The 27,709-nt window shown below is 43.8% G+C and overlaps 1 protein-coding gene across 4 annotated transcripts in view; it reads right to left on the bottom strand.

The window, feature by feature from the left end:
- The window catches only part of COL14A1 (collagen type XIV alpha 1 chain), a 227,420-nt gene that overhangs the window by 185,096 nt on the left and 14,615 nt on the right, over positions 1-27,709 (bottom strand). For all 4 annotated transcript variants that reach the window (XM_018058141.1, XM_018058140.1, XM_018058142.1 and 1 more), the window contains exons 2-5: positions 26,282-26,407; positions 21,135-21,251; positions 17,045-17,188; positions 10,014-10,103 (exon numbers count right to left, since the gene is read on the bottom strand). In XM_018058141.1, the coding sequence (XP_017913630.1) occupies positions 10,014-10,103; positions 17,045-17,188; positions 21,135-21,251; positions 26,282-26,390 (460 nt within the window). In that variant the 5' untranslated portion in view covers positions 26,391-26,407. The remainder of the gene's footprint in view (positions 1-10,013; positions 10,104-17,044; positions 17,189-21,134; positions 21,252-26,281; positions 26,408-27,709) is intronic.

The following is a 27,709-nucleotide window of genomic DNA, read 5'->3' on the forward strand; positions in this document are numbered from 1 at the left end:
AAAAAAAAAAAAGAAATCTGCTTTCTGCTTCTTTATGATAGAAACATTCTTTTCATGAAAACAGTCTTCCTTAATCTTCTCCAAGGGACTGTGAACCTCTCTCCTTGATTGTAAAACAAGCCAGATCCAAATATTCAACAAATACTTATTGGCAATGTCAGACACTCTGATGTATTCTGTATGCTGATATTTTATCTTTGAAAAGAAGACATTAGAAAAAAAGTAAATGGACAAGGTGGTTCAAAAGCTGACCTTTGTCCAGTATCTGCTATGTTCCAGGTACATTATAAAGCTGATAGCATTTAATCTTCCCAAGTCTGTATGCTCATTATAGCTAGCATGATCATTTTTCTAATGAGGACACTGAAGCTGAGAGGGGTTTCTCAGCCGAAGGTTGTCTGAAGTCAAAGTGTCAGCCACTCAGTTGACTCTGCGATGCCATGGACTGTAGCCCCCTAGGTGCCTCTGTCCATGGGATTCTCCAGGCAGGAGCGGGTAGCCATTTCCTCCTCCAGGGGACCCTCCTCACCCGAGGGTGGAACCTGGGTCTCCTGCATTGAAGGTGGATTCTTTACTGCTGAGCCACCAGGGAAGTCCAATTATTGAAGACACTGGCTTTATTTAATATGCTGAAGAATCAAAGAACAGACAAGTACCCACAACCAGATCACCATCAGTTAGAAATGGCTTCAACAATCTTTTTATTTCAGCTTATTTCTATTTTTGTCTCTTAAACCTTACCTTTAAAAAATATCTATTTATTTATGTAGCTGTATTGGGTTTTAGTTGCGGCCTGCAGGATCTTTTTTTTGCCGCGTGCCACAAAAAATTCTGATCATCCACTCCGGTTCAGCGGTTGCAGCGCTCAGGCCTAGCTGCTCTGGGGCATGCGGAGAGTCCCAGACCAGGGCTCAGACCTGTGTCCCCCGCATTGTACGGCAGACCCTTAACCGCTGGGCCACCGAGGAAGCCCCTTCCAGCTCGTTGTCGGCCCATGACCCCGGGAGTGGCCAGCTTGCCGTCTGTGCTGTCCAGAGAGCGTCACGCTCTCTCTGTTCAGTCCCTTTTCGAAGCTCACTTACTCTGTCTTCATGGTCTCCCATCTCTCTCCTGACCGTTTCTATGACTTCAATAACACTGCTGTTTACAGCGTTGCTGCAATCATTTCACAACTGAAAACCACGGGATTCTGGGTCCACCGCATCTGTCTTCTGACCCACACTCATGGTGTAACGTCAGTGTTTCTAACTTTTGGAAATATAAACTCTTTCGGGCACAGCTTTATCTGCGGTAATTGTTAGAACTGGGACTGACATGTGCGTCTCAAACATGACTCTGTGCCTGCTTCTGCCAGGCACTCTACTCATACCAGCTTTGAGCAAGTTTAGAATCTACTTCTTGAATCCCGGAACAGGTGAGAGTGTAATGCGAATACCTCATCTACATGTCCAGACCCACGGCTATAAATTCTCAAGGGAACATCTGCCCCCTCGGGGCACAAGCCAGACAGGGGCTTCCAAAACTTCTGTTGTGAGCAGAGCCTTTCTAGCTCACCCTAGAGTTTCTGGCACACTGGTCAACTGTCTAGGCAACAACTGTATGAGAGCGATGAGGAAGAGAGGGGGGAGAATGGGCGAGGAGAGAATGAGGACGACAGAGAGGAGCGGGAGCATGACGGAGCGCATTCTAGGGGCCAGGCGTCCCGCTAGACCGTCACCTGCGTGGGTCCCAACCCACGACCGAGCCCCAAAGTCCAGCTTACGAGTCAACTCAACCCCCTCCCCCTTCTCTTTAAAAGCCAAGCTCCTGCCAGCATTGACCTGCGAAACACACCCACCCTCCCCTGCGTTAGCTAGTCTTCTGACTCCTGCTTCACCAACGTTAAACCTCCACCACTTCCACCTGGTCAAACGAAACTCAAAGTGCTGAGTTCAGCAGATTTAAGGCCCATGATGTTACTGGAAAAACTAGAAAACTTTCAAACTGATATCTTAGCTGCAAGCCAAGAACCATAAACGTATTATAGAAAGTAAGCAATTCCAGTAAGTGAAAATGCACGTTGAGAGTAATCACATGCTCTGCTATGCTCAACCGTAACTACCTGTAGCCGGTCCACAAGAGAAGGCTCGGGGTACGCAGGCACACCCTGAGTCCAGGCCAGACTCTGTGCTTCACAAGGGTAGAACCCCGCCCAGCACGAGCACCAATCAATCCCACTGTTTCTCTCAATGTTCAGCACCGGGCGGGGGGTGGGGGGCAAATCTCTTCCATACCTTTACTGTTAAATCACTAACACAAGAGAGGGGGTCTTGGATAGTATTAATTTATGGAAGCTATACATTCTGACATTAATAGAAAATAACTACTAGCAGTATGTTTGAAATACTATTCATATTAACTCATTTAATGTTAATTAGGAGCGTTCGTGCTCAGATAGGGGAAAAGACCAAATGTGAGGTTATGAGAAGTAGGAACCACATATATGAGACTCATATATATATATATATATATATATATATATATATATGTCACAGCAGAGACAGTACTTTGCTGACAAAAGTCCCTATAGTTAAAGCTATGGTTTTCCCAGTAGTCATGTGTAGAAGTAAAAGCTGGACCATAAAGAAAGCTGAGCACCGAAGAACTGATGCTTTTGAACTGTGGTGTTGGAGAGGACTCTTGAGAGTCCCTTGGCCTGCAAGGAGATCGAACCAGTCCATTCTGAAGGAGATCAATCCTGAATATTCTTTGGAAGGAATGACGCTAAAGCTGAAACTTCAGCACTTTGACCACCTGATGTGAAGAACTGACTCATCTGAAAAGACCCTGATGCCGGGAAAGATTGAAGGCAGGAGGAGAAGGGGACGACAGAGGATGAGACGGTTAGACAGCCTTACCGACTCGGTGGACATGAATTTGAGTAAACTTGGGGAGATAGTGGAAGACAGAGGAGCCTGGTACAATCCAGTCCATGGGGTCGCAAAGAGTAGGACATGACTTAACAAGTGAACAACAGAAAAGAGTACGTCCTATGTAATGAAGGCCTTTCTAAAGTCTCCAGTGGGCTCCATTGACACTCAGCCTCACCACCTCCTGGGCGTCCTGACTCTGGCCTGGGTTCTCACCATTGTGTACAACTTACTTAAGACAGCTTTCTCAGATTACCAGTGCCGTCAGAATCCTCACTGCCCAGGCATACACCTCATGGGAACTAAAAGAGGAAGCCTGCTTTTGTCTACAAAACCCCTGAAAGTTGTTGCCCTAGCCCAGGTGGTCATCATCGCAATAGATACGGTGAAAGCGCTCCCACTGACACGGGCGGGGGCTCAGGAAAGGCCTTCCCATGGATGCGCTTAGTGACTAAAGGAAGCGAACCGCAGGTGTTCGTGAGGGTTTATCAGAACGCATATTAAACATTACTCTCTTTACACTGTTTCCCTGTGTTCAATTCATTTCACTCAGTCCTAGATCTTAGAAAGGCCAGAGGGAGGTGCATCAGCAAAAAGAACGGAGAACTTAGGACATTTTAGGAATATCTCAGTTCAGTTCAGTCGCTCAGTTGTGTCCGACTCTCTGAGACCCCATGAATCGAAGCACACCAGGCCTCCCTGTCCATCACCAACTCCCGGAGTTCACTCAGACACACATCCATGGAGTCAGTGATGCCATCCAGCCATCTCATCCTCGGTCATCCCCTTCTCCTCCTGCCCCTAATCCCTCCCAGCATCAGAGTCTTTTCCAATGAGTCAACTGTTCGCATGGGGTGGCCAAAGTACTGGAGTTTCAGCTTTAGCATCATTCCTTCCAAAGAAATCCCAGGACTGATCTCCTTTAGAATGGACTGGTTGGATCTCCTTGCAGTCCAAGGGACTCTCAAGAGTCTTCTCCAACACCACAGTTCAAACACATCAATTCTTCGGCGCTCAGCCTTCTTCACAGCCCAACTCTCACATCCATACATGACCACAGGAAAAACCATAGCCTTGGCTAGACGGACCTTTCTTGGCAAAGTAATGTCTCTGCTTTTGAATATGCTATCTAGGTTGGTCATAACTTTCCTTCCAAGGAGTAAGAGTCTTTTAATTCCATGGCTGCAGTCACCATCTGCAGTGATTTTGGAGCCCCCAAAAATCAACTCTGACACTGTTTCCACTGTTTCCCCATCTCTTTCCCATGAAGTGATGGGACCAGATGCCATGATCTTCGTTTTCTGCATGTTGAGTTTTAAGCCAACTTTTTCACTCTCCTCTTTCACTTTTATCAAGTATCTAGCTAGAGCTAAATTCTGGGATCAAACTCTAATCCACAGATGGAAAACAGATTTCACTTTGATTGCCATTCTTTAAACACTGCCTGACAAAGAATGCTAAGCCACAACTCGGCTGAGAACTTACACATAACATCCCTCATAAAAATACTTAGAATTTTTTTTCAAAAAAATGCAAGGAAGATAATTCAGAAATTAATGAGTTTGGTTATTTAAAGGGGCTGAGTAGAGCTGGTGAAAGAAACAGGGGAAGTCATACCTCTTTAGAGTGTTATGCTTTTGTACATTTTTAAACTTTTGGAGCCACATTAATGTTTTATGTACTCACAAATTAACCCAACTGTATTAAAAATGAATAGCAAAACCACAGTGAAGAGGGACAAAAAGAACTAACACAAGATCCTTTTGGACGCAGGCATTTTATTACAGACCCCACACTGAAGGCAAATACTGAATTCCAGTTAATAGACTTTTTTGCTGTTTGTTTAGATTAGCAATTCTGGAACTGTTTTTATGATTGAGCATATAAATAGGTGCATTTAAGATTTTAGGAGCCATGTTATCCAACACTCTTGAAAGGGAAGGTATAAATAAGGGCAGAGAAATGCTAGAATGAACCCCGTGGTGTGGATATAAGACAGATACAAGGTACAATAAGAGATGATAGATAGACAATGGTGTGTGTGTGTGTGTGTGTGTGTGTGTGTACTCTCAGCAAACAGGGCCTAGAAGCAATGACAACCCAGAGGCATAAGCGCACTTAGTGCCCACATCTTGGTGTCTAAATACCGTTCTCCATGAAAGGAAACCAGAACTCCTTAAAGAAGTTGTTGATTTCAGAGCAGGGCAGAAAAACTGTAAGAGGAGCCTGGAATGCAAAGTCTGGCCAGAAAGTAGGAAAAGCTTAGAGAGTAAGGGGTGATATTAAAAGGGCAGGGAAGGGACTTCCCAGGAGGTGCAGTGGCTAAGACTCCCAGCTTCTAGCATGGGGTACGGGCTCAGTCCCTACTCAGGGAATGAAGACCCCACGTCCTGTGCAGTATGACCAAAAGAGAAAAAGGGCGTAGGAGATTGAAGTCGCTCCCGCCGAGCAGTTTCGGAATAATCTGAGCATCAAAACACATGATAGTACTGGATTACAATCCATCACATGCAATAAAAATTCATAAAATTACATAAATAAATAAATACGGAAGAAGGGAAAGATCTCCCCTACAGCAGAATGCCACCTAGTAAATGCAGACTAAACGGTGAAGCCACAAAGATTATCATTTCAGAAACATTACAGTAGGCACTGACTCGGGCAAGAATCATCAATGGATGTTAAAACAAGCGCATCAAATGGTAATAAGGAAAAACACTGTTTACCCAGTGCCATAAGAACTTGTAACCACTGACAAGCCCAGAGCGCCCCCAAAGAAATTAACGTAAAAGGGTTCCGATTGGGTAGCAACCAAGAGCGCCTCTCTGGAGGTGCAGGCTCCTAAACTATGCTGCGAAGAAGCCCCACAGATGACCACATGACGCATTAAACAAGAAGAAAAGCGCCACGAATGGAAACCAGTAAAGAAAGGAAACGTAAAACTCATCCCGTAATTATTTGCTTCAGAATGTGAAATAAACATGATTAAGACATCAGAATAATTTAAAAAAAAACTGAAATGGAACACAGTACCATATAAATTTCTAGCAAGATTTTTAAAGAATCAAATATAATTTCTAGAAAAAAAATTTACTCATTAAAAAGGACAAGCTAAAAAGCAGATTTTAAAGAGAGAAGAAGAGAATGAGTATTCTATTAAAAGACAAAGGAAATTACCCAAAATGACATCGATAAAATCAGAGGTAGGATATACGAAAGTTAAGAGACATAGACTATCATGAGAGACTATCTAGGATGAGCACAATCTGAATACAGAGAGACAGAGAGAAAAGAGAAAGAAGTCGAAAGTTAAGAGACATAGACTATCATGAGAGACTATCTAGGATGAGCACAATCTGAATCCAGAGAGACAGAGAGAAAAGAGAAAGAAATTGAAAGTTAAGAGACATAGGCTATCATGAGAGACTATCTAGGATGAGCACAATCTGAATACAGAGAGACAGAGAGAAAAGAGAAAGAAATGGATAATTAAGAAAAAGAATATCGGAAGAACTAAATGTTGAGGAATTTCCAGAATTCGTGAAAGTTATAAATCCAGATTATGGAAGCACAAATAAATCTACAACTAGACTTCCTGTAATAAAACAACCAAACTCCACAGACAAAGAGCAGAAAGGCTGAAAAGCGTCCGTAGAGAAAAGAGATCGCCTGAACACTGAGACCATCGATAGGCTTGTCATGAACCAGAGCCAAAGACAGTGAGGCATCTTCTAAAGGACCAGAAACCACTCTCAGACTGGCACCCAGCCAGGCCTGCAAAATTGGGTGCGGCCTGAAGATATTTTTGTGTGAATAAAATTAAGTTTACTCCCACAGGTCTTCTCTAAAGGAAACTGACCACATAGAGAAAGCCTGAGATACAGGACGGAATAACAAGCCAAGAAATTTATAAACGCGGGTGCCGGACAGATAAAGACCATTAAAATTATGATTGTTATAATATCTTTATAAGGCAAAAAATGTTGAAATTAACATATTTATTATAATTATGTAAAATACAGAAGGTAGAGAATTAAAGGTAAAGTACTATAAAAACGGACTGGTTAGGGAATGGTGAATGTATTCATTGGTTATAGATTTTGGCTGTATGAATGCTAAAAATTTAATTATAATCATACAAAAATATAAAAGGATTAAATATCAGCTAGTTCAGTAAAGGGGAAATGTATTTTTCTTTAAGTTGATCAATTCTAATTAAGTAAGGCACACAAGGGAAAATGTAGCAAAATGTATGAAATAAATGGCAAATCCAAAATGTAAGTGGACTATGGGTGCCAATCAAAATACAAAGATTGTAAGAGATGATTTTTAAAATCCAATTAAATACTCTTTAAAAGATTTACTCAGCTTGAACCTTAGGATACAAATAGGGTGAAAGCTAAAGTATACAGAACTACTAAGTCATGTCACTACTAAACAAAATAAATTGATATTACTATAACAAAATATTGAATTACTAAGAATAAAGAATATTGTTTTTTAAAAAAATTATTCACTAGGAAAATATAACAACTCGTCATGAATCTAGACCCTAATATAAAGCAAAACTGCCAGAATTTACAAAGAGAAATGGACAAACCTCTCTGACGAAGAGATTAAAATTTTTCTCAAGGATACACAATGTATTCTTTGGAAGGAATGATGCTAAAGCTGAAACTACAGTACTTTGGCCACCTCATGCGAACAATGCGAACAGTTGACTCATTGGAAAAGACCCTGATGCTGGGAGGGATTGGGGGCAGGAGGAGAACGGGATGACCCAGGATGAGATGGCTGGATGGCATCACTGACTCAATGGATGTGAGTTTGAGTGAACTCCAGGAGTTGGTGATGGACAGGGAGGCCTGGCATGCTGCGATTCATGGGGTCGCAAAGAGTCAGACACGACTGGGCGAATGAACTGAACTGATTCTGAAGAATATAGGGAAAGTTTAAAAAAAAAACTCAAGAATACATTAAGAATGTATTCTCAAGAATACAGGGAATGGTTAAAAAGAAAGAAACAGAGAGAGAGAAAAGAAAAGAAAAAAGCACATTTAAACAATAAAAAAAAAGTCTGAACAAATTTTTTTTAAAAATTCCTACCACAACGCAATTGTTAGATACCAATAGCAAATACATTATCTTTTTAAAATAACTCCATATGTTTAGAAATTAAATATTTATAAAAAACCTCTGAATCAAAATAGAAAGTCTAGCAGAAATCAGAAATTATGTAACATGAGCTATATAAAAATAATACTACATATCAAAGTCCACGTGATACAGCTGAAGCAGTGCCTGGATATCTGTAGTCTTAAAAATGCACACAATAAAAAGGAGAAATATAGAAGATTAATGAGATAAGCTTTCAACTCCGGAAGTGGTAAGAGAGAAATATAATAAGGAAAGAAGCAACTAGTACCTATAAAAACATAAGATAAAAAGACACCACAGACAGACGAACAAGATGGAGACAGGCACACATAACTGAATATTCAAAACCCAGGCGCATATTCGAGAGAGATTCTACCACGTGTGAAAAAGGCGACATAAGTAAGAATTTCAGCATCAATTTTGTAATAGCAAAATATTGGGGACATCAAGATATAAGAGTTAAATATATTGGGTTATATTTATACAGTGGAGTTCTATATAACAGGATGAATAAATTACCTCTATATAAGTCAACATACGGATAACTCAAAAAAAATCTAATATTCTGTGAGAAAAAAAGTAAGTTGCAAAAGTTTATTTTGATTACATGTATACAAAATTTAAAATATAAATGCATGACTAAAATATGGTTTCAGGATTCATATATTAATAAAATGATAAAGACGCAAATTGAAATAATAAACACTGAATTCAAACACTGGTGGCCTCTTAGAATGGAGAAAGGAATATCCAGGGATATACAAGGAGCTCCAACTCTACTCTTTATACTTGCTTTCTTAACTTGACAAAGTTGTTTTATCACTTATTTTTCTACTTTTTATATATCTGAAAAAAGTGAAAGGGTTAGTCTCTCAGTCACGTTCGATTCTTTGTGACCCCATGGACTGTAGCCCGCCGGGCTCCTCTGTCCATGGGATTCTCCAGGCAAGAATACTGGAGTGGGTTGCCATTCCGTTCTCCAGGGGATCTTCCTGACCCAGGGATTGAACCCAGGTCTCCTGCACTGCAGGCAGATTCTTTACCATCTGAGTCACCAGGGGACCCCTATATGTCTTGATATATTCAAAAATTTACAAACACTGCAAAAAAATACATACTTCTAAAATGAAGTTGCAGGGTTAAAGGATAGGCAAATTGTATATTTTTGATAGAGTTCACCAAACAGACACAACTTTTTCAATAACTTTTTCTTAAAATATACATAAATCTAAAAATTATTAGGAGAAAAATAGGAAAACATCAAAACAATTTCAAATGTTGGAAAGAATGTATGTTTTAAGAATAAATTATTGAAAAAACTGTGTCTATTTGGTAGACTCTATCCAAGATGTAAAATCTGCCTACCCTTTAACCCTGAAACTAATTTTCAGAGTATGTATTTTTTGCAGTGTGTGTGGAAATGTTGAACATTAAAGAGTGAGCTGTCAGATGAAGAAGCAGGGAAGGCAGGAGGTCACGAAACTGAGGCGTCCTGAAGGTCCTGTTAGGGTCTGGCTTGCATCCGAGGTCACTGAAGCCAGGAAGGGGTTCAAGGTATGTGGGCCGGGGAGGTGGGTGCAGAGCAGGGGCCGGCAGGGTTGGGGGTGAAATACGGAGTTGGATTTTTTTTTGCAAGGATTGCTCTAACCTCTGGGCAGAGAGCAAATTGAGATCTTGTTAAATACTATGCACCAGGAAAGAAAGGGGAGCTTAGCGGCGTATTGGCAATAGACACGGAAAGAAATGAACAGATTCTGTCGGTATTTCAATAGAAAATGGCTTCACTAGGACTTAGCGGTGTATTAAATACGGGAAAGCAAGGGGGGGTGCTGACGCTTGGTTCACAGGGGATCCGCGCGCCTCCGAGGCAGCAGGGCCGAGCGCACAGCGCCTGCGCTCCGAGGACAGCCCACCCTCCCCAACAAGCAAGCAGAAATGAGATCTGACCTTCCTCGGGTCCAGATGGTTTATTCTCGCTTCCTTTGTCCACAACTTTGACTCTGGGTTTTGGCTCCTTTCTTTTTTCTAAATCTTTAACTGGAAGAAAAGTAAAAATACAGCAACGTGTTAGGTTAAAATCTAAAAGAAAACATTCAATGAGCTTTTACTAAACTCCTTGCAAGTATTAAGAGCTTTAAGTAGAAATTAGCTACATAGTAGAATCTCATTCTAGAAGACTGGAGCTGCTATTCTTTTCAGTCTTGTCATGGGAAAGCATAGAAGTCACTTAAAATTTACTTCGGTCAAGTATTCACTACAGGCAGATGTATCAAATTTAATCCTATATAACATAAAGTCGCAAGATTAGCCCCATTTCAGACATGATGGAATGAAGGACCAGCAGGCTAAGGAGCTAAAACGTATCTATAAAATCAGACAGTGCTGGCATAGGGTTTAAGCCATGTCTTCAGATTTCTAGGAGGCCTGTGAGTGGCCCCTGTTCTAGAAAGGTCTTAGCCACATATACCCTCATTTGAAGTTGGTCTATCTGCAATAAAAGATGGAGAACTCCATAAAGATTTTCTTTCAAACTTAAAAAAAACTTCCCTACTAATAAAAAGTAGTACTTGTTCATCCCTTCCATTATGAGAAATTCAGGACCCAGAATGGCGCTTGGGCCTTGGATACATTCGATCCAGTCTGCCCCACTAGCTTTACTTCTCTCCATGGCAGCTTTCTCGCTATGGTTTGGCGCCTTAAGTTATTTGTTAGTTAGTATTAGTTGCTTGGCCATGTCTGACTTTTTACAACCCTATGGACTACGGCCCAGGCTCCTCTGTCCATGGAATTCTCCAGACAAGAATACTGGAGTGGGTAGTCATTCCCTTCTCCAGGGATCTTCCCCACCCAGGGATCGAACCCAGCTCTTCCGCGTTGCAGGCGGACTCTTTACTGTCTAAGCCACCAGGGAAGCCCCTGAGTCACCACTGAATGGCAACAGCACGTGCACAAATGGAACTCCCTGTGAAATGGAAGAGGCGATCTCATGGCAAGATGTTCCGCCTAATCACTGCGTTCACTTCATGGGGATCAGCAACCGCGCTGGAGGGTGAGCTCTGCAGGGTGAGCAGCGGTTTTCTGGACCATCCTCCCTGCCTTCTCCAGGCTCACTCCGTGAATCCTGCCTTCATCATCTCTTCTTCCTCCTCTTTCTATGGGCTTCCCACCACTAAAAAGGCTTGAGACTTACCACTTGCCTATGATTCCTTCCCTCAGAAGCCTTTCTTGGCTTTCTGGTACTTGAGATTAAATTCCACGATTAAAAATCATAATAAATACAAGCTGCCTTAATCCTTCTATTTCCACTGATGTTCTAATTTTCTAAATCCATTTTTTAGACCTCATCTTCTGATTTCTTTATAAGGGTTAACCACTTTGGAACACCCCTTCCTTTAAATTCTTTTCTTTCTCAATTTTTACAAAAGCCTTATCCTGGGTTTTTTCATGTTCCTCTCAGCCCCCGTTTACATTCTCATTCTTTGGAACATTTTTCTGCTTCCATTCCTGAAACAGAATCATAAACAACATTTGCCTCATATCTCTGCATACCCCACCTACAATTTTATCTCCCCTCTCCTTGGATGACTTCCAAATCCACATCTTCAACCCCACCCACACATAGGCCATGACCTCAGACGGCTTACATTCCCTAAAAGAACATAAGTCTGCAGCTCTGGTGGGAGGAGAGTTGTGCTAGAGTAGAAATAGGTCTGGGAAAGAAAAATTGCAAAAGTGGAGACTTGGGAAATTTCACCAGGAAGGTGACATTTGGGCCAAACTTTGAAATATGAGCAAGATTTTGCAGGCAGAGATTAGCAAAATTAGTTTCAAAGAGAAAAATAGTGGCCAAAAAAATGTTTGCCAAAATAGGCCAAAATCCATCTACAGATGAACAAGGGGGAGAAAGAAGCAATAAGTCATTTTGAACTGGGTTATTAGGTCACACATAAGATGTAACACATGGGTCACACCAAGCTGCTCAGGGAGGAGGCAAAATCAATTAGAAAACAGACTGTCAAGAGCAAAGCAGGATTAATCACAACAACAACCAACAAGCCCTACTGTGTGCTGATGGGAGTTAATGTACATAGTAATAGGCACAGATCATCTCCCCATCTGCAGAAGTCGTTAAACTGCTTTAACTACTTAAAGGCCCAAATACACGCACCTGAAAATCCAAAGACTGTTACTTATTTTCCCTGCGTATCAGAAGGCTGACTTATGAAGAACTTGAATCCCTATACTAATTTCAAACCCACATCCACAGGGCTTTTCTGGACTCTCACCTTCCTGGACCCAAGCATGAAAGGGTTCCAGGGAGGAGGCCAGCGTTTAGCTCCCCCTCACAGGAAGCCAACACATAACTGAAATGCAAAGTGGGAAAGGAAGCCTTCCAAACAAAGTTATTTTAATCTCATCCTATAAAACGTTATTTGGGAAGAACTAAGCTCTCTATGGAGAAGGCAATGGCACCCTACTCCAGTCCTCTTGCCTGGAAAATCCCGTGGATGGAGGAGCCTGGTGGGCTGCAGTCCATGGGGTTGCTAAGAGTCGGGCACGACTGAGCGACTTCACTTTCACTTTTCACTTTCATGCATTGGAGAAGGAAATGGCAACCCACTCCAGTGTTCTTGCCTGGAGAATCCCAGGGGCGGGGAAGTCTGGTGGGCTGCCGTCTATGGGGTCGCACAGAGTCGGACACGACTGAAGCGACTTAGCAGCAGCAGCAGCAAGCTCTCTATATTGCCAATAAAAATAACAAAGTTGAAATATATATATATATGCCTGTATGTGTGCTAAGTCACTTCAGTTGTATCCAACTCTTTGCAACCCCATGGACTGCAGCCTGTCAGGCTCCTCTGTCCATGGGATTTTCCAGGTAAGAGTACTGGAGTGGGTGGCCATTTCCTTCCCCAGGGGATCCCAACCCAGGGATCAAAGCCGCAACTCTTACGTCTCCTGCATCGGTAGGCGGGCTCTTTACCACTGGCACCACCTGGGAAGCACGCTCCCACCCAAGTATATATATATATATATATATGCTTCATACAATTTATCTAACTAAGCAACTAGATGGTTTCACTAAGATTATTTCAGCAGAGCTAAGCAAGCTGAAAGCAAATGCATTTCCTTTTAAATGTTCTGAGGAAACAGCTATCAACAAAGCTTTTTAAGGCTGCTTATATGCTGCCGTCTAAGGGGTCGCACAGAGTCGGACACGGCTGAAGCGACTGAGCAGCAGCAGCAGCATGCTCATGCTGCCAAGTCCGTGGAATATCTGCCATCGTCGATCGTTCTAAACCTTAAGACTGAAGTGAAATGGATCGTTTCTCTTTGTCCTTTTTCCTGCTTCTCACAAACGTTAAAGGAAAGTTATTTCCCTTACTCACGTTGGAATGTCAGGCCAGAGACTGAAGCACAGTGCCAATAAAATGAGACAGAGGCTGATTTATAGTGAAAATAACACGAAACCCTTTCCCAGAGCTTTCAGACATGTGAACCTCAAAAGAATGTAACATTTTAAGACAGCTGTATGTCCTGCTGACAGGTGGATTGGCCAAATGTCCTTGTTCAGAAGTTTCAAGAGGTAGCAGGTTAATAGAGTTTTGTTGTTTTTTTTTTTTTTAAGAAAAAAATCACAAAATACAACTTATAAAATGTTATTTAGAAGAGAAAGAAGAAAAGGAAGGGGGATAGAAAAATCCACAAAGAACACTGATAAACATAGAGTCTAGAACCCACGGGCTCCACGGTTTGTGGATTAACCCTTTAAAAAGCTACTGTTAGTTGAACATTGCCCATTATTAGAGAAACACAAATCAAAACTACTGAGGTATCATGTCACACCGGTCAGAATGGCCCTCATCAAAGAGTCTACAAACAATGAGTGGAGAAAAGGGGACCACCTTGCTCTGTTGGTAGGAATGTAAACTGATACAGCCACCATGGAGAACAGTAAGGAGATTTTTCTTTAAAAACTAGGAATAAAACTACTATATGACCTGGCAGTCCCACTACTGGACATATATCCTAAGGAAACCATAGTTCAAAAAGACACAGGCACCCCGGTGTTCACTGCAGCACAATTTACTATATCTAGGACATGCAGGCAACCTAAGTGTTCATCGGCAGATGAATGGACAAAGAAGTCATGGCACATATACATACAATGGAATATTACTCAGCCATAAAAAGGAGCACGTTTGAGTCAGTTTTAGTGAGGCGGATGAACCTACGACCTGTTGTACAAAGTGGAAGTGAGTCAGAAAGAGAAAAATATTGAACATTAACACATATATGGAACCTAGAAACCTTTTCTGCTGAACCTATTTGCAGCGGCAAGCATGGAGCTGCAGACTCAGAGTCCAGACGTGTGGACACAGTAGGGGAAGGAGAGGGTGAGACAGGCTGAGAGAACGGCATCGGAACGCACGCATCCCCACACGTAGCACAGCTGGGAAGCTGCGTGTGACCCGGGGAGCTCCGCCCGGCGCTCCGCGACCACGCAGAGGGGTGGGACGGGCTGGGCGTGGGAGGGAGGTTCAGACGGGGACGTGTGTACGGCTGATGCACACCGCTGCACGGCAGAAACCAACACAACATCACAAAGCAATTATCCTCCAATTAAAACAAATTTAAAAATAAGCTACTGTTGTCTGACATGATGTCTGGGATTTACATCAAAATCATACGAGAGAGGGGGCTGTCGGGTTATAGACTGACAAGACTGACCACAAATGGTTAGTTGTCGAAGCCACTGATGGGTATTCGGGGGTTGATTTTACAATTCTGTCAATTTTTTAGGTTAAAAATTGTACTTAATGTTGAGCTGGGGGTGTTTTAAGGAGTCTGTCTTAATAATGAAGTGACAGAGGAAGTTAACCAGGACCGACCTGTCCTGCTCACATGCACGGTACACAGAGCTCGGCCCACACACCAGACAAGACGCCTCCAGGAAGAGGGGCTGCTGTGATCTCTGGTCCCTAGACTATAAGGTCCTGGGGACAGGGATGCGTCATGTTCCCAGTGCCTAGAATAGGGCCTGGCACTTAGTAGCCGTGCAATATACACTTAAGTGACAAAAAAAAACTTAGTGAATGAACGAACATCTCCTGAAAGGCAAACGAATCACGACCTCTGCAGATAACTTTTAAATTCAACATAAGGAAAAGCTTCCGAAGAGAACAGGGCCATCATGGATGGGGCCGCCTCAGAGCGTTCCCCTCTGCTTAGCGTGTCTCCGGACACCAGTCCTTTGACCAACTCAGTATCTGAGAGCTGACTCAGATATGAAAACATCGCCCATCCACTCTCTTTCCAGACCACTCCTGCAGCAGAGACAGCACCTTCTTCCACGGAGTCCTAAAAGCATTTACTGAGCAGCTATTATGTACTGGTAGCTGATATCTCTGGATAAGGCTCAGGGACAGTGTCAGGGAGAGGATTTAAAAACCAACACTTAAGGAATTATGGTTTTCTCTGGGTATCTGCCCAGGAGTGGGATTGCTGAGTCATACAGCAGATCCATTTTTAATTTTTTAAGGCACTTCCATACTGAAAACCATAACTCCAAAGACACATCACCTCACTGTTCACTGCAGCACGACTTACAGTAGCCAGGACACAAAAGCGACCTGCACGTCCATCAGCAGAGGAGTGGACGGAGAGGAGGCTCACACGCGCAAGGGAAGGCCACCCAGCCATGAGGAGCGAGGCTGCACCATGAGCACAGACGTGCACGGACGTAGAGACTGCCATGCAGAGCGAAGTGACATAGAGCGAGTGCCGCATACTCACGCACGTGTGCCTCTAGAAGAATGGTGCAAACGAACCTATTTGCGAAGCAGAAAGAGACACAGAGCAAACATATGGGCACCAAGTGGGGAAAGGAGGGTGGGAGCAGCTGCGAGCCTGGGATTAACGTGTGTAACGGGCTTCCCAGGTGGCACGGCGGTAAAGAATCCGCCTGCCAATGCAGGAGACACACGACATGCAGGTTCGATCCCTGGGTCGGGAAGATCCCTGGGGGAGGAAACAGCAGCCCACTCCAGTGTTCCTGCCTGGAGAATCCCATGGACCAAGAAGCCTGGCGGGCTACAGTCCACGGGGTCACGAAGAGTCAGACACAACTGAGCAATTGCGTGCTGCTGCTGCTGCTGCTGCTAAGTCGCTTCAGTCGTGTCCGACTCTGTGCGACCCCATAGACAGCAGCCCACCAGGCTCCCCCGTCCCTGGGATTCTCCAGGCAAGAACACTGGAGTGGGTTGCCATTTCCTTCTCCAGTGCATGAAAGTGAAAAGTGAAAGTGAAGTTGCTCAGTCGTGTCCGACTCTTAGTGACCCCATGGACCGCAGCCCACCAGGCTCCTCCGTCCATGGGATTTTCCAGGCAGGAGGACTGGAGTGGGGGTTGCCATTTCCTACTCCAATGCATGAAAGGGAAAAGTGAAAGTGAAGTCGCTCAGTCGTGTCTGGCTCTTAGCGACCCCATGGACTGCGGCCCACCAGGCTCCTCCACCCGTGGGATTCTCCAGGCAGGAGCACTGGAGTGGGCGCCATTGCACACACATGTGAAGCAGACACCTCGTGAGAACCTGCCCTGCACACGGGGGGCTCTGCTCACTGCGCTGCGGTGACCTGACGGGGAGGAGCCCCACGGAAGAGGGGTCTGTGTATGCGCACAGCTGATGCACTCTGCTGCAGAGCAGAAAGTAGCACAGCATTGTAAAGCAACCATGTTCCAATAAAAAGAATGTAAACTGAGCCTGAAAGGACGAGCAGCCGTGCAGGGAAAGGGGCAGAGCAAGCGACAGGAGCGCACCGGAGACAGAAGGAGCCCCGGGGGGCTGGACTGAGGGCCTCCTAAGGTCGGGTCAGATCCAAACAATCCAGGGCCAACCCGGCACAACATGTACCACGGACTTGGACTCAGCCCTGGAACCGAGTCCCAGGGCAGCACTCTATTCTGCAAATACGTACTTCGGAACTGGCCTTGGGCTGGCTTGCTTTCTTTGTCTTTATTGTATGCAATAATCTGAACCGTGTAATTCTGGTCCGGCATAAGACCTTGAATAATTGCTTTCGTTGCAGTGTTCTGGAGATTCAATTGATTGGTTTTTCCACCTAAAATAAAACAGAAAGATAAATCAGTTCTAAGAAGTACATTAACTGTGTCCGTTAAGAAATTTCGTTAACCAGAAATCTAGATTTTAAAGGTGAAGATATTTAAAAACAGGTTTAATGGTGAGTATGGCATAATACTTCTTTTTCGTATAATTTCCATCCTCATTTCCAGTTATACTCTCTGCATTAGACAACTTAAACAGTTGTCTAAAGTAGGTGAAACCAAAAATAAAATAAAATAAAGTAGGTGAAACACATTCACAAACATCTTTCGCATATGCACTACTGCTTTGATACGCTAGGGAAAGCCATGGCCTGAGATCGGAAGACAGTCAGCCCTGAACGTCAGACACACTCTGCAAGGAAAGAAGGCCACCTGAAAGCGAAGGCGAGGACACGGACGGGCTGAACGCAGTCACCGACCCTGGCACGTTCCCTAGGGCCTCTCCAAAGCGAGTCAAAGCATCTCTGAAGCATTATTAGCGGCTGAATTACCCTGAATCTGAGCATCACTGGCTCAGCATGCTGAAGGAACCACTCCTCGTCTGGCTACTTAAAAGTTAGCTTCTTTCTGGAAAAGATCCCAAACTCCCATGGTCTCTCCATCAAACCAGACTGACCTCTAAGTTTGGCTGAAAATGCTAGTGATTCAGTATCAACTTGAAAGCAAAGCTCCAGACATGCATTCTTCTCTATTTCTGGCAGTGGTTACTGCCTGAGAAAAGGAAATTAACCTAAAACTGCTCCTCTAGCAGCAGCAGCAAAAGGGCCAGGAACTTGCTGAATTAATCAAGTATAACACAGGCTACAGTGCATTTTAATCACAGGTAGCTCTAGCGGTAAAGAACCCGCCTGCTGATGCGGGAGAGGAGGAGAGGCGGGTTCAGTCCCTGGGTCAGGAAGATCCCGGGGAGGAGGGCATGGCAACTCCCTCCAGCATTCTCGCCCGGAGAATCCCGTGGACAGGGGAGCCTGGAGGGCCGCAGTCCATAGGGTCACAAAGAGTCGGACACAACTAAAGTGACTTGGCACTCGATAAAATAAAATTAGTTATGTTAAATCTGAAAAACGATGATCCTATCACCTCTGCTGCCCACCACTGTAAGGCAGAGCTGAGCCTGTCTCCTGCCAAACCCCACCTCCATACATGCGTTTATGTCCAAGAGGCTAAACTTGGTTTCAGAAACACCTATCATTTAAAACTCATTCTTGACAAAGTGCATCAGATGAATCTTTCACTATGTGTTTCACTAAGAAGAAAAAAAAAGTGCCTTAGAAAAACTGTGTACTAGAATTCCTCCCTGAGAGGCACACAGTATACTATTTTAAAGACTTTGAGAATCCTGTAATAAAAAAGCTTCAGCTCTGCTTAGAATGGCACTCTTCAAATTTATCTGACCATTAAACCATTTGATTATATAACAGCTATCACATCCTGCTAAAGATCATGGAAAGTGCTTTGGGAAAGACTGGTATAAACAATGCACGGAGCTCATCTCCTAGTGTTAAAACAGCTACAAACATCCTGCGTCTAGATGCATTTATGACTCCTTTTATTTACTCCATTTACTTTAGGTTTGATCATGTCGATACGAGAGTGTCAAGACTGTCTTACTGGCTTGGGTCACGGCAGTATGGACGCTGGGTCGCCATGGAAAATAAACCCAGTCTTCATGGAGAAACCATCTGCTTTCTTCCTCCGTTTCTGTTTGTCACTGGGGTGTCTGAGCAGGAAGGGGAGGTCTGCTTTTGGAGACACTATAGCAGAGATGGCCGAGGGGTGAGGCCGAGGTTGGTTCAAAAACCACCCAAGTCATTTCTTTTTAAAAAAAACTAATTTTACTTGTTTATTTATTCTTGGCTGCACTGGGTCTTCACTGCTTTTGCGGCTTCCTCTAGCTGTGGTGATCGGGCTTCTCACTGCGGTGGCTTATCTTGTTACGGGGGCTTCCCAGGGGGCACTACTGGTAAAGAACCCGGCCTGCCGACACAAGAGACATAACAGACTCGGGGAGACAAGAGTTTGATCCCCGGGTTGGGAAGATCCCCTGGAGGAGGGCACAGCAACCCGCTCTAGTGTTCTTGCCTGGAGAACCCCATGGACAGAGGAGCCCGGGGGGCTACAGTCCATGGGGTCACAAAGAGTCAGACACGCCTGAAGTGGCTTAGCACGCGTGCACACATCGTGCCGTGGAGCACAGGCCATGGGCGGGCGGGCTTCAGGAGCTGCAGGACACTGGCTCAGCAGTCGTGGCGCAGAGGCTCAGCTGCTCCACGGCACGTGGGGTCTTCCATGACTGAGTCAACTTCCGTGGGTCAACATGGGGAGAGCGTGGGTCTTCTGAACCAGAGTCATTCTACGGAGGCTGTGCCTAACACGTGCTAATAAGGAAAGGTTTCTTTCTAGTGACCAAGCAAGAAGCCAAACATGTCGTCTGCCTGTTTGTTTGAGATTTTAAATCCACTACAGAGTAAGATGTCCCCACTTAGAAGTAATAGAGCATGTCCTCCTCTTTAAATGCGTTGGGATGAGGCCTCCAACAGAAGGGAGTCCGGCTCCGTGTGACCATTTTTATCACCAACAGAAGGAGCAAACCTTACGTTTATATGAACACCTACACGCTACACAAACAGGCTGTTACTGAGTATTTACGTACTGTGCGGAACGGGATTTCACGGGCAGAAGGGAGCCTGAGCGACGCGCCGCGGAGCTTCTGCGCTACGCTTAGGCTTACTGAGCCCCGGGCCGGCCGCGCGCTGCGGCGCTTCCGTTCCGGCCCGTTTAGTCCCCGCGACCAGCCCTTCCCGTGAACGTGCCAGCGCGAAGGGCAGGCTGCGGGCCCCACATGCTGCATCTGTCTTCGCTGCCGTCCCCAGACCACGTTTCGAGCTTCAAGCCTCGCGGCAGCCCCGTGACGCGGGCACCAATACTGCGGCAGGCCCCACGGAAGAGGAAGCCGGGGCGCTGAGACGCCCGGCGGCCAGCCAGAAGGAGGCGCGAGGGCTTGAGCGCGGCTCTCCAGGACGCCCGCGCCGCAGCCGCCCTCTGCGAGCCTGGAGGTTCTTTGCTTTGCTTTTTGGCCATGCTGCGTGCTTGCAGGGAGTTAGTCCCCTGACCAGGCATTGAACCCCAGGGCCTTGGCAACGAGAACGTCACGTCCTAACCACCAGGTAGTTCCCAACGTGCTGTGTGCTGTTTCAGTTGATTATAAACCAAAAACATGAAATGAGAAAGGAAAAACACAACCAAAATCTAACTGTGAAAAGGTTTACACAACTATTTGATCCTCATGATCAGCAAGTGTGTTTAACTTCGGCTTTTCTTGCTTTAATGCGTCATTTATGCCCGCTGTGTCTGCTTAGAGTTTATAACTTAACGCATCATTGCTGAACAATATTCTATTAAGCTAATTAATCGTAGGTGGCTCAATGGTAAAGAATCTGCCTGCCAATACAGAAGATTCAGGAGACCCAGGTTTGATTCCTGGCTGGAGAAGATCCCCTGGAGGAGGAAATGACAACCCACTCCAGTATTTTTGCCCAGAAAATTCCATGAACAGAGGAGACTGGCAGGCTATAACCTATGGGGTTGCAAAAGAGTCGGACATAACTCGACTAAAGAACAACATAATTAATCATGATTTACTCAGCTGGTCACAAGCGCTGGAGGTAACTTTCAAGTGTCCAGAGACCAAAAGTATTCATCCATGTTGAAACAGAGGTAGTGAGGATTTTTGATAGTATGAAAATTATGGTGAGCCCCATAGCTAGTCTTTAGATTCGAGGCAATATTATTTTCTTGAGTAGAGGATAAGATTTCAAGCTCAAAAGATTAAATAAAACAAAAGTCTTTCAAGTGAGATTAAAGCAACACTTAGCACTATACATTTTCGTTTCCTGTGCGCCAGAAGTTGCTAATACTCTAAAACACAGTTGATTTTTTTACCTGAAGCTGGAGTCACAAGAAGTTTGTATCCACCAAATTTCCCTCTTGGAGCCTTCCATGAAATCTGGATACTATCATGAGATAACACATTATATCTTAACCTTGTGGGTGGAGGGACTGAAAAGGAAAAACAAAGTTGTTTAAACGTTGACGCTTTTAAGCTTTCACTGTCAAACTGAAAAGCCAAACTAACGTAATCACAATACTCAAGACTTCACGTTCTTTCTACAGCCCGTTAGTGAAGTGATCTGTTTGCAAAATAACAAACCCAGGAGCATTTGTTTCTGACCCAAGAGGTAAGCATTTGCCAAATAGTACTGATCTTGTATACTTTTTCCAGTGGTCACGTATGGATGTGAGAGTTGGACTACAAAGAAAGCTGAGCACCGAAGAATTGATGCTTTTGAACTCTTGAGAGTCCCTTGGACTGCAAGGAGATCCAACCAGTCCATTCTGAAGGAGATCAGCCCTGGGATTTCTTTGGAAGGAATGATGCTAAAGCTGAAGCTCCAGTACTTTGGCCACCTCATGCGAAGAGTTGACTCATTGGAAAAGACTCTGATGCTGGGAGGGATTGGGGGCAGGAGGAGAAGGGGACGACAGAGGATGAGATGGCTGGATGGCATCACCGACTCAATGGACATGGGTTTGGGTGGACTCTGGGAGTTGGTGATGGACAGGGAGGCCTGGCATGCTGCGGTCCATGGGGTTGCAATGAGTCAGACAAGAATGAGTGACTGAACTGAGCTGAACTGAACTGATCTTGTGCAAACAACTGTGATTTAGGGTTAGAATGTAACACCCTCGTCTAGCTTAATGGAGCCAACCTTGCAAAGTAGCTTTATTATGTTACAAGGATGAACGTTTCTGCTCTGAACACATGAACTGTTGTAATCTAGGTAGACCGTGATCTGTTTTATGCCTTTAGGTTTCCACTTCATTAACTCAGTAATTTTTATGATATGATAATTTAAGGCTATTACAGACATATTATAGTAAGGTCAATCTTTCCCAATAGTTCACTAAAAAGGTCTATACTGCTTTTTTTGTGTAAGTCATTCAAACTTCAAAACATGTTCTTGGAACTCTACATCAATGTTCCAGAATTTCAAAAGAAATACTTTCATAAGATTTTTCTGTATAATATATAAATTAGTTTGTCACAAAAGAAAATTTAATGCTTGACAGAAAAGTTAGCACTTATTACCTACTTCTATGCCTGGTCTTTCTTTCCCACTTTACAACAGAGTCCAGGGAAGGAAAGAAACACTCATTTCAATAGGTATGTAGTATTATGCGGGCTTTAGATGTTAGTTTGGTTCCCAGTCCTGTCAATTATTAGATGACTAACCTTGAGCAAGTGATTGCTCCATTCAAAGCCTTGTTCTTAAAAAGGTGGCACAGAATGAGCGACAGTGTTAAAGAGAACAATGGACATAATCTGTAATATGTACAACAAAGGTTTGTTCCCATCCAGCCTTACGTCATCTAATGGATGATCTCTAAAGCTTATTTAATACTCACAAAAATACATCACTGTCCCAATTTTATACACAAGGGGAGCAAGAAGACGCTAAGACATTCATCCAGGTTCACATACTGGCTCATGACCACCTTTGACCCCAAACAAAATGCTCTTTTTCTTCAGGAGAAGATTTATATTAAGAAGTCACCCTTCACTGAGCTAGAAGAATGGGCGATTTACTCCTCATCAAGCTCTCCGCTCATCTGAAATCAGTGAGTACCTAAGAACACAACTTTAAGAGCAGTGTTCTCTTTCTACTTGCCCTTTGCTACATTTCAGTAAAGAATGCTAGTCAAGCAATAAACACACTAGCTTCCCATTCTCAGTTTGACATGAACGAATCTACATTTCTCCAGCTTATGGGAAAGTATGGATTTATCATAAGAACTACTATTCTGAGCTACAAGAGAAGGTTGGCTAAACCTAAATTTGGATGAACAGAGAAACTGATACTAGTTTGCTTCCTCTGGAACTTGGGGAGAAAAATCTATTTATAGATATATTCTTATTATTTACAGAAGAAAATTAAAAATAAGAATTTTAAATGCTAAACAGTACATGCAATTTCTGAGCCAAGCCTTGCCAGTGGGCTGGTGGACATGGTTGGCCGAGCTTACTGCAAGGTTTTGCATGAATGCTTAGGAGGCGGGGGCGGGCATGCCTGGGAAGCGTCGAGTGAAGAGCGCAAGCAGAGGGGAGGCTGCCGTCTGGGCAGTCCCCGAAGGATCGCCCGATCTATCTGCACCCAGGCGTCCTGCCCGACTTCTCAAGGAGGGCAGAGAACTCACACTCAGGATTCCTAGGTTAAATGTTAGAAATCTCTGTAGTATGTTCTACCCAGGCCACTGTCCTTTAAATGCAAGCTTTTAGCCTGCAACATCTTTAGTCAACAGCTGACCTTCTGAACCTCCAGGAGAAGTGATGAGGGTGACCGCACGCAGATACCAGATCACGCCCAGAGATCACGGATGGCGCTCCAGAGCCCAGAATGGCAATATCTTCCATTGAACCATTCCAGGAAATAAAAGTGAAGCAAAGATAACAACCCAACCCATCAGCATTCAAAAACAACTTACAAACGGTTTACACGATGACGGTCCCATTACAACTACCAGCAAAACGCAGTATTGGCATTTTCTTTTATCAACAGAACCCGTCTATTGCCCATGCATGCATAAACAGTCTCACAGTTACTAAAAGGAGATCTTGGTCAGACACAAAGTTTACATTTCCTTCAGGGTTTTGCCTTTAGGGAAAAAAAGCAAGAAAAGAAAGAAAGCAGCATGAGGTCAATCTTCGAGCTTCAAAGACAGCTCCAACTGTACGTTTGGACAGCACTGGGACTTCCACCACGGCAAGGGCAGAAAGGGCAACAGGAACACGGCCAGCGCAGCGCAGAGGCCACCGTTCTCATCTCACGGACCGAACAGGTGAGTATATTTAATACCAGAGCCGTGAGTTTTCTTTCTGCAAGCACTCAGGAGCCCCTTCAATAAGTATACGTACTTAACTCCAGTAAGAAATATAGATGCTGGCATGAACTTGACTCAAAAGTTAATCTGTGTCAGTTAAATCTTTTTTTTTTAATTTCAAGGTATTTTTTTCTTTCTGATGCAGTTGTAGATGGGACTGTGTTATTTCTCTCTCTTTTTTTCCCCTTGGTGTATAATTGCTTTGCAATGCTGTGCTAGTTTCTGTACAACAGAAAAACTTTGTGCTATACGAGAAAGTGAGTCAGCTCTATATACATAGATCCACTCCCGCCAAGCCTCCTTCCAGCCGCCACTCAACAGTTAAAATTTACTCCTCTTAAAAAAGACACAAAGTAAATGTAAAGCTTGATTTCTGGCACACGCTGAGAACCCAGAGTAAGCCAGCAAACTCATCTTTCATACAGTGACGTCAGGCATTCTATGTGAGCTAGGGCCAGTTACAACATTTGTGAAAATACAACCTTCATTCCAAAGGGGGACTGCCAGGGGGGACTAAGGAGCGTCCAGTTGTTGACTGCAGGGTCAGGCTCGTTGCTGAAAGTACAGGGATATTTTTATTTTGCTGTGCTGTATTTCTTTTGAGAGGGAAGATTTTTCTTTAAAGATTTTCACCACAATCATCCTCATAGAAATCAAAGCTCAAAGGCAGAAAAGGAATGTTTATTTCATTCTAAAAGAGCCTCACTGTTATCAGGTACTTAGGAAATTTCATTTCACAACATGACAGTTCATTAAAGGACTGATTTTCTGCCCTCCCTCCCTCCCTTCCTTCCTTTCACTTCCACTCAACTCCGCTGAAATCTTGCTGTTTTGGCAAGGGACAATCTATGTTTCTTTCTAATGGAATAGTCTCGTTAATTTCTTGAAAGACTAATTTTTACCACCAGGGAAGTCCCTCCTGAAACACTGCCTTTCACCAAGGAACACTAACATGAAGATCTTCTGTTCCTCCCCACCCACAGTCACCTCCCTTCTGAATTTCCAACAGCACCTTGGTTTTCTTCCAAGGAACAGCACGCCCTCCCCGCTGCACGGAGCCTTGGCTGCGCTATCTGTCAGCCATCCTCCCTTGGCGAAGCGGGGAGAACATGACTCAAAGCAGTCAGGCAGACTCTCCCAAGAATCTGAAACTTGTGTCCAGCCATGGAAGGATGGAAAACAGCTCTGACATTTCATTCCAAAAACATGCCCTCAAATGGTCACTAGTTCCTAGAAACTATATCCAGCGTGTTCCCGGATTCCTACATTTTCCAAAGCTTATTTAACTATTGGATGAACCACTTCACTATCTACCAGTAAATACACTTTTTGCTTAAGTTGGGCAGAGAAAGTTTACTTTATTTGCAACCAGAAATCTCTGAGTGATGGAAATGGAGCCACGTGGGCAGCAAGAGTATCTCCCCTTTCAAAACACAGTTCAGGGTGCTATCTCAAAGAAATGACTTCAGCAAAAGATACTGAAACAGCAGAAAATTATTTGGCTTATTTTTCAAGTGATCTTCAAAAATCCCAAACAAACAAGAAAAGACCTTAGCTTTTATCTCATTTTTTACCTAAATGCATTTAGAGAACTCTTGTTCTATAAGTAGGAGAAATTAAAATTTGAGGGAAATTTATCATGGGGTATGCCAGAGGGTTCTTTTTTCCTTGCATAGAACCTATTCAGAGTCTGTCAGGCCCCTAGTAACCTTTAGACTGTGCATTCAGTTTTAAAGAAAGGAGTTAAAATAAGGACCAGGTATGAAGTGGCAGAAATATTGTGTAGACACTCTTTTAAAGAGACAAGGCATGATCGAGACACATAGGCAGTTCCTTATTAATAGAATTGATTTTTCAAATTTGACTTTCGTTATTAAATTTGCATGACATTTCAGAAGTATATTAACATGAGCTATTTAACCATCTACTGCAAAATTAATATGCTCAGCCGCTAGTGACCTGTAACTTCATCAACGTTGTGCCACATTCCTACCATGTAAACAGCTGGTAAAATTGAGAAAAAGCCAACACGTGACCCTGCCTAAAAACACAGCTGAACCCGTGAAGTACTAGTAAGGCAAATAAAATAAAAAACGATCATCAGAACCACCATGGCTAGACTCCCAGACCCCCATGTAAGTTTTCCATACCTTGACCCTGGACAATGGTGCAAAGATAAGTAATCACAAAAAATGCTGGAAACACCCAGTACTGCATCTTGCAGTGAAAAATCTTCATTTTATTTCTTGTTTTCCACATGGGATGTAACAGCAGTCCTAGAAACAGAGAGCACAGGGGTATTTTGAGAAGGCTGAAAATAAAATATATGTAGTCATCTGGGGCAGCAAACAAGCCAACATGTGCTGGTATTTTCAGGAAGTAACTCATTCCTTAGGGCACTGTATATTTCACTCTAAACATAAACTAATATAAGGAAGATAGCTGACAAGATGCTGTAAAGGCAGAGAATGATTGGGAATACGTGGTCATCGGCCTGTTTCACTAACGCGGAGCGATTGGGATCCGGCGCGGATGCTGGGGCAGCTAGCTGCACACCCTGGAAGCCGCTGCAGCGGCGCCTGCTTCTTGAGTCCTCCCCGCAGTGAATTCTTCGGTGGTCCTTCTCCCCGGCGCTCACTGAAGAAGGAGATGACTGGGGCCTCTTTAGGAGCTTCTCAGCAGAACACCGCCCTGAGCAGGAGCCCACACAGGGTCCCTCTGGGAGGGTCCCATAACTCACAGAGGCAGGTCTAGGGGGTGGTAAGGACATGGAGCACCGCGCCTTCGCAAGAATGCAGCCCTTTGCTTGCTCTTCCAAAGTTCCTGTAAGACTGACACCAGTCAAGTCTTTAGAGATAGAAGAGTCAGGGCTCTGTGAGGCAAGACCTGGGCAATTACGTGTCTGAGGGCCTCCGAGGTTCTGTCCGTCTGGGGTCTGCAAGCAAGCCTTCACAGTGCCCCCAGGCCTGAATTTTTGCAATCCTGGACTGTCTCTGCAACTCACTGGATTACCCAGGAGTCCCTTTAGCATCTGCTACTCAGACACTTTTTAGGGTCTAAAGAGCCCTCAGGGAACCCTCCGCCCAAGCTAACTTACCTTTCTTGTATCTGCGTGTTACTGCTTTTATATCACGTCAATTTTGTATAACTTTTCTTCTAGATCTATGTTAATAACCAAAATTGACTGAGAGTATTCATTTCTTAAAAGGTCTAGTGTCAAGATCATTCTAGCTTCATTTCTAAAAATGTTAGAACGTTTTCTATATTTTCATTGTTCTGCAATAGCTTCTGTACCATGAGAATTACATACTCTTTAAAAGCCAAAGAATAATTTGAGAGAGAAAATTGTATGAGCCTATTCCCTTTTGGAGGCTATTTCCTACACAACTTTTGTCTTATTTATAAATCTACTTAGCTTATTTACTTCTTGGTTTTCCAGTCTGGATATTTTCCCATGAAGTTATCCTTCTAATTTTTTTTTAATTTTAAATTTATTTTTTAATTGAAGGATAATTGCTTTACAGAATTGTGTTGGTTTCTGCCAAGCATCAACACAAATCAGCCCCAGATATACATAT

This window comes from Capra hircus, chromosome 14 (genome assembly GCF_001704415.2).
Source record: "Capra hircus breed San Clemente chromosome 14, ASM170441v1, whole genome shotgun sequence".
NCBI classification, from domain to species: domain Eukaryota; kingdom Metazoa; phylum Chordata; class Mammalia; order Artiodactyla; family Bovidae; genus Capra; species Capra hircus.